Source organism: Lissotriton vulgaris, chromosome 2_1, assembly GCF_964263255.1.
Source record: "Lissotriton vulgaris chromosome 2_1, aLisVul1.2, whole genome shotgun sequence".
NCBI classification, from domain to species: domain Eukaryota; kingdom Metazoa; phylum Chordata; class Amphibia; order Caudata; family Salamandridae; genus Lissotriton; species Lissotriton vulgaris.
In genome coordinates this window covers 1,973,690,506-1,973,708,953 of record NC_141687.1, presented here as the reverse complement: position 1 = coordinate 1,973,708,953, position 18,448 = coordinate 1,973,690,506, and the positions used below count along the sequence as shown (strand labels likewise).

At 44.5% G+C, this 18,448-nt stretch overlaps 1 protein-coding gene across 1 annotated transcript in view; it reads left to right on the top strand.

Moving 5' to 3' along the window:
* Positions 1-15,762, top strand: part of UNC45A (unc-45 myosin chaperone A) — a 277,165-nt gene extending 261,403 nt beyond the window's left edge. Inside the window, exons 19-20 of the mRNA XM_086958180.1 lie at positions 843-998; positions 12,800-15,762. Of these exons, the coding sequence (XP_086814306.1) occupies positions 843-998; positions 12,800-13,069 (426 nt within the window). The 3' untranslated portion in view covers positions 13,070-15,762. The remainder of the gene's footprint in view (positions 1-842; positions 999-12,799) is intronic.
* Positions 15,763-18,448: the final 2,686 nt, after the last annotated feature.

The window sequence follows — 18,448 nt, the reverse complement described above, 5'->3', positions numbered from 1 at the left end:
ACTTCTATCCGTGGTGACTCTCCCAACTACGGAACCCATCTCAGCCACGGATAGAAGTTCCAAACGATGTACTACTCTGCAGCTCTACATGCCAAGAACAGATGCATACTGGTAAGTAGCATTTTCCATCTGTAAGGAACATTAGTAGTGATAGATTCCTTACCACCCCAACCATCCTTCCCATTCTGCGAACTGATTTCTAGGGTTAAGGTCATCCCTTTCAGGGCCCTAGTTTCAATGCATCAGTGGTCAGTTTCTTTCATGGCTCTGCGTTACTGGTGCGGAAAGTAGTGTACAGAACTGACGTCAGCGCACGTGGGTGGCGTCTAAGTAGTGCCCGCTACGTCATCTCAGTGACCACGATGCCAGCGATGGAAGCGGAGCCGCACGACACCACCTACCGATGAGCAGGGGTACTGCTGACGGAAAACATTTCGGATCCAGTCTGACGCCTGGGGATAATTCTAAGGTAAGGAATCTATCACTACTAATGTTTCTAACCGATCTATCGTTACCGAAGGTAAGTAACTTGTTCAACTATGCACTTTACTTTGTCAGAATTTGTCAGTACCTTCCAGAGCCCCTCCACCAGAAAATGTGTAATTATTTAAATGTGGGGGTTGTACCTGATCTGGGGAGATCATTTGCTGGTTATTCTTCTATTTTACACATTTTATCCGTGATTGAGCTGCAAGGAGAGGGTGACCTAACGGCATGCTTGCATGGATTTTAGTTGTAAATTGATTCAATTTTGCTTCCTTAGAGCAATCCAAATTTGAGTATGTGTAAAGTGAATACTTGCCATCTCGTATATTGCAGCAAATATGGTATGCTTGTTACAGGTGCAAGAGTTGTTTTTGGCTGAGGGCACAGATCGGCTGAAATTGATGGTTTTGTACAGTGGTGAAGATGACGAGAAACTGCGCCGTGCTGCATCAGGAGCTCTTGCCATGCTGACTTCACTAATGCCTGAACTCTGCAAAAGAATTCCACAAGTGGTGAGTGTAGGAAGGATCATTTCATTATGATAGATTTTCTAGACTTTACGGGTGTCATATTCAGATCTGTATGGTAGGCAGTATTTGATGGATAGTTGTAACCGCACCTTGCGAATATCCCTAGGTGCCACATTGGATCCAGAAACCAAAATGCAGTGTTCATAAGCGCTGGTAGGTGTACTGTGTGTGCAAACATGCTGAGGTCATTTAGCTTCTGAAGCAACGAGCAGACACGCATATAAGCACCACTTATGTGCCATGACATCAGTTTCTTTTTTCCTGCGTGTGGAACCGGAGCTCTGCTCATCTTTTTCATCACTTTGTAAAATTATTTTTCATTAAAAAAATGTTTTCATTAAGTAACGGAACATGTCACCCCCTAAGTATACACGGTTTAAGCATTGTATGGATGTGAAAAACAAATGTCTGTGTCAGATCCTCACTAGATATGTCTCTGGTATGTAAGTCAGTGCAGAACTCCAAGATATGCATCGACTCTGCCCAGATGAACCCAAAGCCAAATCTCTGTGGTGATGCACCCCAATACTCCATACTGGTCCTACTCCAAGTCAAAGTTGAGAGTGAGGACTCACTCCAGATCTCTTTCCCGAAGCCATTCCTACAGCTGATCATCTCTGGGGTCGAAGTCTTAGGATAAGTCACAGAAAAGACATAATTAAGTCCAAGCAAGACTCAGCCCCTTCCTTCCAACCTCCTGAGAAGCCACGAGGGCCTCACTGTGTCTCTGGCTCTTGCTCTTGTTCTACAAAGGAGACAAATCTATCTCTGGTCCCGATGGAGCCCTAGTTCCCAGGTCTGTCGCAGCAGGTTGAAGCCTTTTGAGAAGCAATGTTGTGCATCTTTGGCATGCTGCTGGCTCCCTCTGACGGGCTTTCGGACAACAACTGCAGTTGGTTACCACTGGGGGTGTGGTCTCAGCACCGTCTGTGCCCCTTGAACATGCTTTGAGTTCTGCACCAGCAAAGATGTCGTCTTCAGGTTCGATGCTCAGTTTTGCGCTGGTCCTTAGGCTTCCATGGTGCTAGAAGTGGAGCCACAACTCACTAAGGTCTCTGACTCTGACCCAAATTCATTCGACCTTAACCAAGACCACACCTAAAGCCTGGTGTCTGGGACCCCATATTCAGCCACTCACAGCACTTCCACAGATGCTTCCACATCTTCATTCAGGCCACAAACTCATTGTTATTCATCCAATAGATTTTACAGGGGCAACTTTAGGGGTAACAACTCCACAGGTCGGAGTAAAGGTACACCAACCCTTAACGCCCCATCTGGCAGCAAACAGTAACTCCATAATCATTCCACTGATCATCCTACACCTGTCGGGGGGTCGACTCCAGTAGTTTGTTTCCAATTGGCAGTCAATAACATCAGACATCGGTAAACAGCTCTATTGATAGGATTTTTAGGAAATCAGGCCCCCTATCTAACAAAAACTCGAATAGATCCTCTTGGGTCTCACCTATGCTGGTCGCTCAAAAAATAAATTGCAAAAGATTGGAACGAGACTGGAGGAAGTCATATGACCCTGAATTAAAAAGACAAAATAGCGATACAGCTCTATCATAAGAGCATTAGGAAAGCCCAGGCTATTTTCTTTGAGGAAAAAATAGCAAAGGCTTCCAGCTCGTCTAAGGAGCATTTTAAAATTGTTAAAGGACTCACCACTGTAAAACAGGGAGCAATCAGTCCACAATATTCTAAAGAAAGGTGTAATGGGTTGGCCACTTTCTTTAAAAGTAAAGTGGAAAATATTTATAACTCTCTTCCCCCCAACCCAATGATGACACCAGGAGCACTGCTAAACCCCCATGATGAATCACAAAGTGAACAAAAGGAACCAGATCATTCGACTGGTCCTGCTCTTATGTCTATTTCGCCGGTAAATACAGATCTCATATCTTCTTTACTACAGGAAATTAAGTCAGGCTCCCCACGGGACCCAGCCCCACCGCACATTCTTGCACAGGGAGGAAGATTAATGCTTACTCAACTATGCAATTTAATTAATCTTTACTTTGAAAAAGGTAAAGTTCCAAGAGACTGGAAACACGCAATCATTAACCCTTTGCTGGAAAAAACAGATCTGGACCCCACCGACCTATCAAACTATCGCCCAATATCGCCCAATATCTCTGTTAATCTTTTTAAATACTACACTTGTGTGTTATTATTTTTAATACTACTCCTGTGTGTGCCTGTGATTATTTTGAAAACTGTCACTGTTTGGGCACTGGACTCGAACCCAGCATTGGAGGCGACTTGCTCCAGTGGGTTCCGCCATTTTGGGTTGGGAGACGGCCGAGCAGTGCAGTGCTCCGCCCCTCCCGCCCTTTTCTCTTTAAATCAAGGTCTCTCCACGCTCCACACTGATTGATAGTGTGAGCGCGGGAGAAGTAAGCGTCCTGAGGCGGAAGCCGGGACAGAGTCATTGATATTTTTAAATAACATAGCGATTGCTCCTCTGTTAATCTTTTTAAATACTACACCTGTGTGTTATTATTTTTAATACTACTCCTGTGTGTGCCTGTGATTATTTTGAAAACTGTCACTGTTTGGGCACTGGACTCGAACCCAGCATTGGAGGCGACTTGCTCCAGTGGGTTCCGCCATTTTGGGTTGGGAGACGGCCGAGCAGTGCAGTGCTCCGCCCCTCCCGCCCTTTTCTCTCTAAATCAAGGTCTCTCCACGCTCCACGCTGATTGATAGTGTGAGCGCGGGAGAAGTAAGCGTCCTGAGGCGGAAGCCGGGACAGAGTCATTGATATTTTTAAATAACATAGCGATTGCTGCTCTGTTAATCTTTTTAAATACTACACCTGTGTGTTATTATTTTTAATACTACTCCTGTGTGTGCCTGTGATTATTTTGAAAACTGTCACTGTTTGGGCACTGGACTCGAACCCAGCATTGGAGGCGACTTGCTCCAGTGGGTTCCGCCATTTTTGGGTTGGGAGACGGCCGAGCAGTGCAGTGCTCCGCCCCTCCCGCCCTTTTCTCTTTAAATGGCTCCTCTCACAAGGAAGCGCAGCGGACGAGCGCAGCGGGCGCGCCAAAGGCGAGCCCGTCTCCGCCCGTCCGTGCCGGACCCGCGCCCAGTGCCAGACCCCCTGCCTCTCCCAATCTAAGCCCTATACCCAAACGGGCTTATAGTAGAGAGACAATCTGGGCCTTAAACATTAAGCCCCCCAGCAAGGGCTGCATAGTATGGGAACCTGGGACCAATGTCCCATTCACATCTTCCCACTGCCCCAAGTGCATTCAACAGCTGCCCAAACCCCTCTGGCTTCCTACTTCAGCCCAAGGAAACCATAATACAGTTTCCATTAGGAAAAATATCCCCCTGGTGAAGTGCCTCCTTCTCAATACGAGGTCGCTAGTTAAACACAGCTCGGAAATAGCAGAGTTAATTCAGGATGAGGACATAAAAATAGCATTTATCACTGAATCATGGACGGATGCAGCATCAGGTCCAGATATAGTGAAAGCCACTCCCCAGGACTTTGTCTGCCACACTCAAGACAGGGACAAGAGGAGAGGGGTTGGCCTTGCCATCATCCACCATAAAAACATTCGAGGCTCCTTTCAACCTGGTCCCGCCGGCCTTGATGAATCGCTGCTTTTCAACTTTACTCTCTCAAATCATTTGTCCCTCGTAGGCTGCCTTTTTTTACAGGCCCCCAGGTGAGAAAATGCGATTTTTAACAGCCTTAAGTAAATTATTAGAAGCGGCAGCAAGTACCCAAAGGTTCACACTACTTGGTGATTTTAACTTTCATTTGGAATGCAATACAGACACAGACACTCGTGACCTGTTAGATCTACTGCAGGGGATAGATATGATGCAGCTGGTATCTGACCCCACACACAGAGCAGGACACACCCTAGACGGGATTTTCTCGAATCTCCCCAGTCTAAAAGTTACTTCGGTCCTACCAGTCGCCTGGTCCGACCACTCTGCAATTTACTTCGACATTCCCCTCACCACCCCTGAAAAACCACCCAGCACTAGAAACGTCCCGAGACAAGTCAGAAAATGGAAGAACATTAAAGGGGACGATCTGGATAACTTACTAAAAAATTCCCTGACCTCTTTTCCTAACAACGTGGAGGAAGCAGCCAGCTCATACTCGGCCTGGCTGGGCCAGGCCTGCTTACGCTTGGCTCCCCCCAAAACCACCCACTCTACCCGGACGAAACCGGCCGCCCGTGGTTTACTGAACAAATCAGGGAACACAAAATACGTTGTAAAAAGCTCGAAAAGGTCTGGCGAATGAATTATAGCGAGCTGGACAAACAAATTCTCAACTTCGGGCAAAGACGCTACAAAGAAAGAATCCTACAAGCAAAAAAGGCCTTTCTATCCAAACAAATTGAAGATGCCAGCAATACCCCCAAAGAACTTTTCCAGACGGTCTCTTCCCTAGCAAACCCAAAAACCATAGAAATCCCCTCCAGTCTCGCACTATGTGAAAGCCTAGCCACTTTTTTTCGTGAAAAGGTCGAGAAAATCTTCTTTTCCTTAGATAGCCAGGTGAAGATTTCCCCCTCGTCTGAGGACCCAAATTCCCCCAGACCTGCGGTCAGTCTGCAACAGTTTGAACCCATCATGGAAAAGGACGTAATGAGCGCATACAAAAAATCAAATCAGGCTCCCCTCATGATCCTTGTCCCACCGCAATAGCCAAACTAGCACCAGATGCCATCGCCAGGGGACTCACTCCCCTTTTTAATCAGATGCTGGAGAAAGGGGAATATCCCTCCAGATGGAAACGAGCCTCCATCCTGCCCCTGCTAAAAAAAACTAATTTAGACAGCATGGATATGAACAACTATCGCCCAATAGCCCGACTCCCCCTTCCTGCCAAAATTATAGAAGGTAGCCTGAATGCCCAACTAAGTACCTTCCTAAAAACAGGGAATCATCTTAATTCTTCCCAGCACGGTTTCCGTGCGGAACACAGCACGGAATCCGCTCTGATCAAATCCATGGAAGACATAAGGCAAGTGATGGATAAAGGAGGCAGAGCAGCCCTGATCCTGTTGGATCTTTCTGCGGCCTTCGACACGGTCCACCACAACTTACTGGTGGACCGGTTGAGGGCCTGTGGAATCCACGGAAAAGCATAAAAAATCCTTCAGGCATTCCTTTCCGCTAGAACACAGTCCGTGGCGCTTGGAGACCACGAATCACAGTCATTTGTACTACCCTGTGGAGTCCCCCAGGGATCTTCGCTTAGCCCTACCCTTTTTAATGTTTATGTGTCTACCCTTGCCCCGGTGATTAGATCGTTCGGTTTTCAACTCACGGCCTATGCCGACGACACACAGATTGTGGTGTCCCTGCTACCCGGCAACACTGACAACACCGCAGACAGATTCAAAAACTGCATGCACGAAGTGGGATGCTGGATGGCACAAAGTTGCCTTAAACTGAACTCCTCGAAGACAGAGGTCCTGCTCTTTGGAGCCAGAGAGAACTTTTGGTCCCCGAGATGGTGACCAGATGAAATGGGACCACTCCCCGTGCCGGTTGACAAAGTGAAAAACCTGGACATTCTTGTGGACAGCTCTCTGTCCTTTAAACCTCAGATTAACACACTCTCTTCCTCCCTCCATTACACCCTCAAAACCATCAGAAAAATTCTCCCTTACCTGGAGAAGAAACACAGGAAAACTATTGTCACTGGTCTAGTGCTTTCGCGTCTAGACTACTGCAACAGCCTGATGTTAAACGCCCAGCAGAGTGTACTCAACAAACTCCAACTGCTGCAAAATGCAGCCGCCGCCTGATCACCGGCACTCCCAAATTTGCGTCGGTATCCCAGGACCTGGTGGCTCTACACTGGCTGCCAATTCGTAAAAGAATTGCATTCAAGGCTTTGTGTATGGTCTTTAAGGCCCTTCATGATATGGGCACCAGACACATGAAACTGCTTTTTCACTGGCATAAACCAGCACGAACCCTGAGGTCAGGAGAAATGGCCCTGGTTACGGTCCCCAGAATCAAAAGAGCTCGATGGGGAGGTAGGAGCTTCTCCCTTAGGGCGGCAGAGGCCTGGAATAAACTTCCACTCATGCTCAGACAAACTCAGAATCTGATGGCTTTTAGAAAAGGACTCAAGACATGGCTTTTCACTCAGTAAGCCTGCGCTCTCACGTTTGCCCTATCAAACCAGTGCCAGGACACCTCCGGGTATTAAGGCGCTCAATAAATGTGCTAAATAAATAAATAAATAAATAATACCAATAGTGGGGGAAATCGCTGAAAAGCATGTGAATACTGCAATCTCTACCTTTCTTGAAAATAATAGTATCATTCATCAGACCAAGAAGGGGTTCAGACCTAAACATAGCACTGAATCAGCCCTGCTGGTGGTCACTGAAAAACTCAAATCTATTCTGGATCAAGGAAGAACTGCAGCTCTGGAACTCTTAGATTTGAGCGCCGCTTTTGATACAGTAGACCACTCAGTGCTGAACCAGAGGCTGGAAAACGCTGGAATAGGAGGAACTGCGAAGAAATGGGTGGCATCATTTCTGAGCGACAGGTACTTCTAATGTATGGAGGCCGGATTTCAGTCAGACCCTCTTTCAGCACCATGGGGAGTCCCACAGGGATCCTTCCTGAGTCCGACATTATTTAATATTTACCACAGTCCTCTGGCTCAATTAATACAGGAGTTTGGCATCCCCATCGTGTCATATGCCGATGACACACAACTAGTGTTTTCAATCTCGGATTCTCTTAACTCAGACCACCGGCAACTTGTCCCTTGCCTTGAAAAAATTGGATCATGGATGTCGAACTGCAGGCTCAAGTTGAACGGAGATAAAACAGAACTGATGATTCTGGGTAACAACATTAATCCGCGATTGGAAATTTTCTGGCCAGTAAGCTGGGGCCATATCCTTACCTCAAAGCAGCCATCAAAGATCTAGACATGTGGCTGGACCAGAACTTAACCATGGAGGTTCAGGCTAATAAACTGTCCGGATTTGTTTTGGGATGTTACTTCTGATTAGAAAAATCATATCCTTGCTCCCAGAGGATGCAAGGAGAACCATAGTCCAGGCCCTGGTAATATCGAGACTGGACTATGGCAACTCCCTCTTTTTGGGATCACCCTAAATATGTCATAAAAAGACTGCAAATTGTTCAGAACGCCGCTGCTCGAATGTCGCTGAGCATACCCAGACGCCAATCAGCCAAGCAAGGACTGCGGGAATTGCATTGGCTCCTGATCCAAGCCAGAATTAAATTCAAGTCTTTGAGTCTTGCCCACAGGGCCATGTATGGGAGAGGCCCTGCTCTCATCCAAAAGTTGATCACTCACTATTCACCCCACCGGCACCTTAGATCTAGCTCAAAATTTCTGATGAAAGCGGTCACAATTAAAAGAGCCAGATGGGGTAGAAGATCTTTCACACATCTGGTTCCCACGCTCTGGAACAGCCTAGATCCAGAGATTCGACTCATTGAAAACGAATTGTCTTTTTAAAAAAGCCTCAAGACCTGGCTTTTTCCGTTGGACTAAGTGTTTTGACTGCCCTCACCTCTGTCTTCCAGCGCTGAGATGCCCAAGGGTAGTCATGCGCTTTACAAATCCCATAAACATAAACAAGTGGGTGATGGGCATTATCCAACATGGCTATTGCTTGAAGCTCACCAGCAATCCTCTCAATATTCCACCTCACACTCTCAAGCTTTCTCTGGAACATCAACAACTGCTCAAACAGCAAGAACAAGCACTGTTAATAAAAGGAGCTATAGAGCCAGTTCCAGTACAACATCAAGGGTCAGGGGTTTACTCCCTGTACTTTCTAATTCCCAAGAAGGACAGCTCTATACGGCCTATTTTAGATTTAAGTGATGTGGCAACAAATGATGGACGGAATGCTGAATAAATCAAACATTCTCCCCCAGTCAAGAGAACTGGATTAAATCTATTGTTCTTTTGCTCACTACACCACCCCAGTTTGGACTCAGCCATATGCAAATCAGTCTTGGCCCTGGGTCTTGACCATGGGCCCAGCTGATAACGACCAGGCCATCATGAGAAATGTACCCTCCAAGCCCCCAGTCCTCCCACTGGAACACCCAAACCTCTTTATTGCACCCTTAAAGCCGCACAGCCACCCAGTAGGAGTTAGTCAGTCACTTCCTGTAGAATTGACAGAGCATTACTCTTGACATGCGAGTCCTCCAAATTGTCCAGTGGAGCTACGCCCTCACATTCCTTTTCGACCTGCTGCACCTGCCACCTACATCAGAGGGGCTTTTGGAGGATCATCTGTCTATTTTGTGTCAGGGGTGCAGGCTCTTGAGGCAAAAGGAGCCATAGGGATGATTCCAGCTTCAGAAGAAGGGACTGGATGTTATTCCCATGGGTAATTCCTTGTGCCGAAGAAGGACAGAGGTATTCGCCTTTTCCATGCCTTCCTTCACAAGGACAAATTCAAGTTGCTTATGCTAGCCCAGCTTCTTCCTGCCCAGAGACTGGATGGTGGCATATGACCTGAAGTACACCCATTTTCACATCCCCATTCTGCAGACCCACAGGTTCTACCTGCTGTTCAAGGTGGAGCACAAGCATTTTCAGTTTGCTGTACTCCCTTTCAGTCTCACTAGTGCTCCTAGAGTATTCACAAAGGTGATGGCGGGGGTCACTGCCCATCATCAGGGATACTAGTCTTCCTCGACGGACTGGCTGTTGAAGGCGGGATCGCCACAGTCAGTTTAGACCATCTCCAGACGACGTTCAAGGTCTTTACATCATTGGGGTTTTCAATCAGCTTCCTGAAGACACACCTGACTACATCACAGAGGCTCCCCCTCATTCGGTGCAATTATGAGCCTTTCCTTTTGACCAACGATTTCAGGACATGGATGTTTCAGCCTTTGTTGTAGGTCTCAGTGAGGATGGCTCTGAGACTTCGTGGACTGCTAGCTCCTGCATCCTACTTGCTGACGATGCTTGATGATATATGCGGGCTCTGTAGTGGGTGCTGAAGTCACAGTGGTGCCAGAACCAGGTGAACTTATCAGATTGAATCCCTGTGTCGGAGGAAACTGCTAAAGACCTGCAGAGGTGGATGCTTGACTGCAATTGGACTAGTGGTAGACCCCTCTCCCTACCCCACCCAGCATTGATAGTGGTAGCAGATTCATCTCTACTGGGCTGGAGAGATCATCTGGAAGAGGTGAGTACCAGAGGACTCTGGTGTCCTATAGAGTCCCACCTCCACAAAACTTTAATGGAACTGCGGGCTATTTGCTTGGCATTAATGGCATTTCTGACAACTGTCAAGGGCATACTAATCATGTTTTCTCAGACAACACAACTACCATGTGGTATTACAGAAAGCAGGGTAGGTTCTTGGGTACTGTGCAAGAAGGCTCTGCACCTCGCAGCTTACTGAGCCATCAGGGCATTTCCCTGGTGGCACATTACCTAATGGCATCTTTTAACGCCAGGGCTTGGCCATCAATGCCTAGTAGATCATGAATGGATGTTATACTTGGAGGCAGAGCAGGGTGCCTTCCATCAATGAGGAAAACCATGACTTGATCTCTTCGCCACCACTGAGAATGTGCAGTGTCAAAACTTTTGCGTTTAGAGTTCCCAGGAACGTTCTCCCTCAGAGATGCATTCTGCATGCACTGGAGCACGGAACTCCTGTACACCTTTCCCCTGCTGCCTCTTGTGCCCTGAGCTCCGAAGATCAGGAACAATCGTGCCTGTGTCATCATAGTGGCTCTGGAGTGGGTCAGAAGAGTGTGGTACTCTGAACCTTTGGGCTTGAGTATCTGTCCTCCAATCAGGCTTCTACTGTGGGAGAATCTTCTTTCGCAGCGCAGAGCCTTGCACCTGGGTCTGCACAATCTGTATGTCTGTGCATTGAGATTGAGCGTCAGCAGTTGATCTCCTTCAACCTTCCTCCTAAAGTTGATGATGTGACTCTGGCAGTCAGGCTTTCGTTCACTAAATCTGCGTTTGGCTTCCTTGTTTTTGTCACCCATTGTAATGCATACATTTTCTATCAAATTTACTGCAAATGTTTCTGCCAAAAGCCTTATTAAGGCCACAGGGGGGGGGGCCTGAGCTTGTCCCTCACTTTCCTCATGTGCGCACTTTTCAAGCCAATGGACAGTTGTATACTGGACCTCCTCACATTGAAAATGCTCTTTATGGTTGCAATAACATTGGCGTGCTGTGTGAGTGAGCTTCCTCATACCACCTTTTTTCCATCCAGACAAACTGGTGTTTCGGACTCAAACAGCGTACCTACCAAAGGTGGTGACGCCTTTTCATGTGAGGCAAACCATCACTCTACTGGCTCTCTTTGTGTCAACTCATCCCTCAAAAGAGGAATTGAGACTCCATCTCTTGGACCCCAAAAGAGCACTGAACCTTTACATCGATCGTACCAAGGAATATCAGATTAGATGATCAACTTGTTGTGAGGTTCACTGATTTACAAATGGATTGCTCCCTGTATTATAAAACCCCCAAATGCCTGAGGGTTCATTCCACCAGAGCTAAAGCTGACAGGCAGAGGGCCTGTCCTGGAAATCAGTCAGACTGCTACATGGACATCAGTCCACTCGTTCACAAAGCACTACTACCTTGGCCAGGTCCGACGGGAAGGGCTTTTCGCCTATTTGGTCGTGCAGGACGTTTTGATCTGAGCCATTGCACAAACCTTCTACCTTGGGAGGTATTGCTTTGGTATCTGCTCACACGGTAAGGAATCAGTGGTTTGAAGTTTCCATGAGAAGAACAAATAACTTACCCTTTGGTAACGCTATTTCTGGTGGATACATAACCGCAGATTCCTCACTGCCCTTCCCCCTCCCCGCTTTGTGAAATGGTCTCATTTTCCATGTTAAAAGGTTGTAAGGTGAAACCAAGTGTCACCCTATGACCAAGTATTAGGAATCTACATCATGGGTGCTGTTGGGCTCTATGTGTGAGGGCACGGACTAGCATGTAAAGAAACTAATGTCCGCTCTTCCGGAGGTGATTGACGTTGGCACAGAACTACTGGTGCTACCTTACAGCAGGCTGCTTTTTGAGTTTCTGGATCCAGTCTGGTGCCTGAGGATATTCACAAATGTGAGGTATCTTTGGTTAGATAGAGAATACATGAGAGAGCACGTTGCCAAAGTTAATTTGTTCAACAGTATGCACAAGTACCTGACAGCTTTATTTGCATCAGTGTGTCACGGAAGGCCCTAACAATCTGATTCAAGTGATAAGAAATTAGCTATCCGTAAGACATTTTTACCAAAGTAGGGAACAAATTAGTTTTTACTTCCTCTAGCATCTTTATCTCCTTTTCTTTAAGTTCACCCATTAATAACACGTGAAAGTACTTTTAAACATGCATTTAATCACACTCGTATAGCATTTCTCAGCCCTGAATTCTTTATAAAGTATGTCTTAGACCCACTCCTAATCCTTGTTGAAACGCTATGAGAAAGAACTACATTTACCAAAATCATAAAACTATCAGTCTCAGCCACTGGATGTTAGACAATTGATTTCCTGCAGTAAAAATGTAATTCATCGTCTGAAAACAAGGCCGTGGGAGACCATGCTATGATGTGTTTTTTGCTTCTGCTGTGAAATGGGGATTCACTGGGAATGCTGATTAGGAGAGACCGTTAGGCAGATACACCCCTGGTTTGATTATGAGTATCCTGGTAGTTTGTCAGAGAGGTGGGTCTTCATCTTAATAAAATGATTCTTTTTGGTTTATCCATTTCTCTAGAGTGTGCACTGGCTAGAAATCTTGCAGACCCTGTTGTTGAGTGAAAATGTGGAACTGCAGCATCGGGGTGCGGTGGTGGTACTGAACATGATGAGCGCTGATCAGGAGGTGGCTGGAAAACTGATGGAGAGTGAAATGTTGGAGATCTTGTCTGTCCTAGCAAAAGAGGAAGAGGATAAGAAAAAACAACCTGTCTCTAGGGCAGCTAAAGAGTGTCTGGCCAAAGCTGTGGAATACGGGTTGATCCAACCCAACAGGAATGAAAATTGACTCTAAAACCTATTTAAACTGGTTACGAGTGACCACGGAAAGTATTTATTCACAACTCGCAGGTCTCCTAGTGTAATTTTGATGCAGTGATTTGTTAATGAGTATTTCCGCAGGAACATCGCACTTGGCTTGTGTGTTGAAAGTACCCCTCTGGTCACATATTGGGACTTCACACGGCTTTGTCCTTTTTTACAGCGGCTCCTGGCGGAGCCTGCATGATGTGTCCACACATATAATACATTCCTTGGGCTGCTGCAGAGACGCTCCTTAATTGACCTGAATGAAAATACATTTGAATTAACAAAACTATTAAAAACAAAGTGAACGGGATTGATGGAGGGAATCAATGTAGCTGTGTTTTAGTTTTTAGTTTCTCAATTTGTTGGATTTTAGTGTTGTTTCAAGTGCCTATTGCACACATGTGTACTTACCATAAAGCCATAGGGTAAAGCTCAGTTACTTCTCTCTCTACTTCAAAAGGGTTACCTGCGTGGGTATCATTCTTTTACCACAATGACGTAAATGCTTTATGCATCTGGAATGCTAGAACCTGGAGGATTGTGGATTTTTTGATATAGCACTGTTTCAAAACTGAATTTGGTGGCAACCAACATCATAAATTGGCAAACAAATTAAATTAGAGCACCTGCAGCAATCACCTTCCCTCTTAATGCAGCTTCGGTACAGACATTGCTCCCAGTTGGCATACGTGTTTTTTGTAGGGTTGGCCTTCATATTTTATTTGGCTTTTTCAGTGTTTTAAACACCCGTGTTTGCAAGCGGGAAATGCATGCTCAGTGTGATGCTTGTATGTTCAGCCGATTGCTACCTAATCAAGGGGTCTCGGGCATCATATGTAATCAAAACAATGTTGTTGGAACTATTCTGCAGGCCTGTGATGAGAGCCAAAATATAGTAACTGAAATAAAAAAAGCATAAGGGAGATTGATGTAAGGTGAAACCAAGTGTCACCCTATGACCAAGTATTCTCTTTGGTGTGTCCCTCGGAAGGAAATGAGTAGATCTGAAAGGTCTGCTTATCCGTCTAAGCTTTTTGCATGTGTTATGTTGTGTAGTTTTTTGTTCTCAATGCTGGATGCTTCTTTTACAAAGATAAAGGTTTTGGATAATATTGTCTCCCGTCTTAATAAATGCGATCACAAGAAATTAAATCACTTCCCAGACTTTGTCCCAGTATAGCACATATGGCGTGGACACAGGGTTTTTTCCTTCCACTGCAGCTTTGGATAAGCGACTGGCCACAAACGAGTTTTCTTTAGAATATAAACATGTTTCTATTGTCTGCTTCAGTGTTACCCCAAATATTTTCTGGAGAGCAGTATTGCAATCTTCTGTTTATCATTTAAGGCTGAATTTACGATATTACAACACTGAGAGCCATTATGGGCTTTATTTCTTTATCTTTGGGGTTCTTATGTTAAGCATAGGTATCGTTGAATGTATATCTATTATATAAAAGAATTTCGGACGTTTTAATTTGAATAGACAAATTTGGAGCAAAAGCTTTGCTGCCAGCTGTGCCTCTGTGCAGTTGCATGTGTGTGAACCAGAACTTGCTCTGTGGCATCTGTATAAATGGCTGGTGTACTCTTGGGTGATTATAGTTCACTTTTTTGTCACTTATGCCAGCATAAGATAGCTTGCCAGAGCTGAAAGGAAACAGTAGAAAGATAGGTAGTGAACCATGTCATGTTGATTGGTTCACTTACACTGTCCAAAGGCTCCTCGAGAGCCGTTCATAGGACACCATGGTGATAGTCAAAGGGAAGAGGAGAGACTAGGGGAGCCAAGTGCAAACGTGGGGGCTCAGGAGAGAAGTGAGGGAGGAACAAGAGGAAGGCAAGCTTGTAACATGATTTTATAATAAATGAAAGTGTGGAGAAGTGTGGCTCAATGGTTAGAGCGGCAGACCCTGATGCAGAGGTCTGGCCTGGGACCAGGGTTCAATACCCGCCTCGGCGGGTCTTGGGCTCAATTTCCTCGGACCTGAGAATTCTCGCCTCGTGCCTATTCTAATCATGGGTCCCACTCTGCAACTCTGGGCAATAGCTTGCTTAATCTCCACAATGGCCCCCACAGCGCGGGGATGCCTGGCTTCACCTTGGGGGTGCTTAGGAGTGGACATTTTACAGGGAAAAGCCAGGAAGGGTTCCTAAGCGGTATACGGACAGCGCCGGGACACTTCCGTTGGAAGTAGCTGTACGCTCTTCAAATGCTGGCATTTACAAATGCTGGCATTTAAATGCATTGCATGCTACACGCAATCGTCTCCGAGATCGATCATCAGTAGGAGACCAACAACAGAAGGTAAGCATGGAAGTGAGGTCTGTGAGGTCAGAGAGAAAGCAATTAAGAATGCTTTAGGAGAGATAAAAGTGGAAACATTTGTAAAATAGCATCGTATTGGTTCAATGGAGACTCCCTACAAAACAAATAGAGTTTTCCATCACAGCCAGGAGAACGTGTGTAGCAATATAACCCTTGTCTTTCTCCATCCCCAGAAAACCTTTCCCATTACTAGCCTTTACAGACCTCTAAAATGAGGAGGATCGAGGGCAAGGGCAGCTTTATCAGAGAATGGCCTATGTACATTTTACAATTTTAAAAACGCACCTAAGCAGTGAAAGAGGCCTAAAAAGAGATTTAGCCAAGTGATGAGTTTAGGATGATTGAGACAATTTAAAAAAAATGTTTTTAAAAAGAGCGCAGTATGCAAGGGGCAAGAGCACAGGATCAGAATTGCTGAGGAAGAGACCTATCCGAGAGAAGATAGCATGTGCCTGTAAGGCTTACCTGCAGATTAGCACACAAAACACGTTTTTCAGAGTAAATCTGAAACACTGGAACACTTGTTTCTACTCTACTTGGTTCTACTCTACTTTCTGTTCTTCTGCCTTTTAGCTTGAAGCCGTTTGTGTACATCCAAGCATCAGTGGTGAGAAGATAGACCGCAAAGGTGTAGATAGTAGCACTCTGAATACCACCAACCTTGATGAAAATCTGGTTGTAATTTTCACCCGAAAAAGCAGAGGTACCAAGTAAAGGTGTAAAAACACCAAAGTGCAAAGTCCTGCGAAGAACGATGCAAGAGACTGCACTCTTGGATGATTATTAGGGCTGGATGGCTACCCTTTCATTATGATCCGTCAGAAATGACTTTATCCAAGTGAATGTAATGTGGATTCCCATTAATTGTAATCAAGCAAAAAGCAGTTGATGGTGTCACTTGACAGCCACAAGAAAAGTTGACCCAAGGTTGTAACACCCCCTACCGCAGAGTGAACTCCTAAAATCATCCAAAGTAGCTACAACCATGTAGTGGGTTCCAACCCTAAGGTAAAAGCTAACTTGAAGCTGGAGGAGACTGTTGCTACTTTTAATGAAGTATTTAATCTTAATAATGGTTTTCCCCAAGCCTTCGGGCATGGTAACTGTGAAATAAGGTATTTGTTAGTTGAAATACTACAATTTAAAGATAAAGGGAATAGTGATTTCATCTGTTAGGGCATGTACTCCGGGGGAGTCCGTGGGTCAGCAGTTGAGAAAATTGTGAACATTTATTAGGACACATTTGTTTTAATGGCCTGGCAGTTCGCGCTGGACTGGTTCCATGAGAAACAGGGTCAAGGCTGATTTGCATATGGCTGGGTCCAAACTGGAATGACATGGTGAGCAAAATAATGATGGATTAAACTCAGATCTGTAACTGTGGTTGAATGTTTGACAATGTTCAACATTCCGTTCATCATCTTTTTGCATTGCATGTGATTTGAGTCTATCATGAGCTTAGAGAGAAGTTGAAACTGAGTCTAGAGACTTTGGGTTGATATTCTTTCAGTGTCCAGCACAATTAATTGTCTAGATGAATCCAGGTGCCTGAATTGCTGATTAACTTAAGGCACTCTGAAATGATCAGATTGACCCAATCTGACCAAGCATGAAGCAGAAACATTTCTTGAATAGTATATTTCATAGAAATCTAAATTGGCTTATTAGAAATGGTAGCAGTAGTAATACGTCATTCATTGTAAGTATAATGATAGACTTCAGGTCAGAACAAAGTGGTGAGTGCTGAACATTATATACTGCAAGTAAGGTCTTATAATTGTAAAAATTACAAACTACATGTGAACACTTCTCTCGCGTCTGACATGCCAGCCCCCCTTAAATTATAACACTAAAAGACATAAAGTAATTGCAAAGTGATAGCTCTTCTTGGCCTGGTCGCAACATTTTTGGTGTTTTGCTGTAAATTAAAATTACTGCCTAACAGTGAAGATTGAGTCCTAAGAATTATTCATTTTTTCTAATTTCTTAGTTTTCCTGGTTATGTGTACTGAGTTTCTGGTAGGTCATTTTGTAAAAAATGAAAGTTTCTGTAAACGTAACTTAAAACACGCTAATGCATTTCATTACTCCTGGAGCTAGAGCACTGTGATTTTACTTGTACTGCACTGTTAAGCTTTGTTTGCATATTGCACTCCTAAAGGGAAGAAAAGGGAGGCAAGTTTTGATGAAGAGCTCTTTTCTGCAAAGATTGTTTTTAAATGTGAAGATTCGAAACAAGACTGTTGTTCCTGTATTGGCTCAGTGATAATTAGACCCATACATGTATTATTGCTGCATATCTAGAAACAGTGATGTAAATGTCTTCACATGCACAGATGTAATTCAAATATTTAAGGCACAACATGTCTTATTTTTATAAATATGTACATAACCTAAAAATGCAATAAAGTCAATTTTCTTTAGAATCTGTGTTTATTCTCACCCTTGAACATTGTTTCCACTTCTGTGATTAACTCCCAGTAGTTTGATTCCAACTTACTAGTATGGATATGCATGGCCTTATACTCCCTATGCACAAAAGCATACATTTTTCAACGATCTCAATCTTAGTAAAAAATCTTGTAAAGTTAGGTCCCCAGTAAAGACCTTGTAAAAACGTTAGAGAATAATATTTTTATTCTTCTAATCTTTTGCTGCTTTAATTTCTTCACTAAGACAAGGTTTTTTTCATTATATAAGAATCCCTGTCAGTTATTATTTTTCAAAGATCAATTACCACTATTCTTAGTGGAATTGTTATTCAAAAGCCTCAATAATCAACAATATTGGACACCATTTTATCCCCACCAATCAAGTTCATTATTGAGCCATGGAAAACACCTAATGATTATGAAAGCAAGTTGACAAATGCAAGGTAATGAATACAAGAATAAGAGATAAAAATGAATTTTGGCAAAGAAATTACATAGAAACCCGTAACATACAGTGACAAAACTAATAAATCGGCACATTAATCTGTAAGCAACTAACAACCCACATATTCATAGAGGCCAATATAACATAGAACAA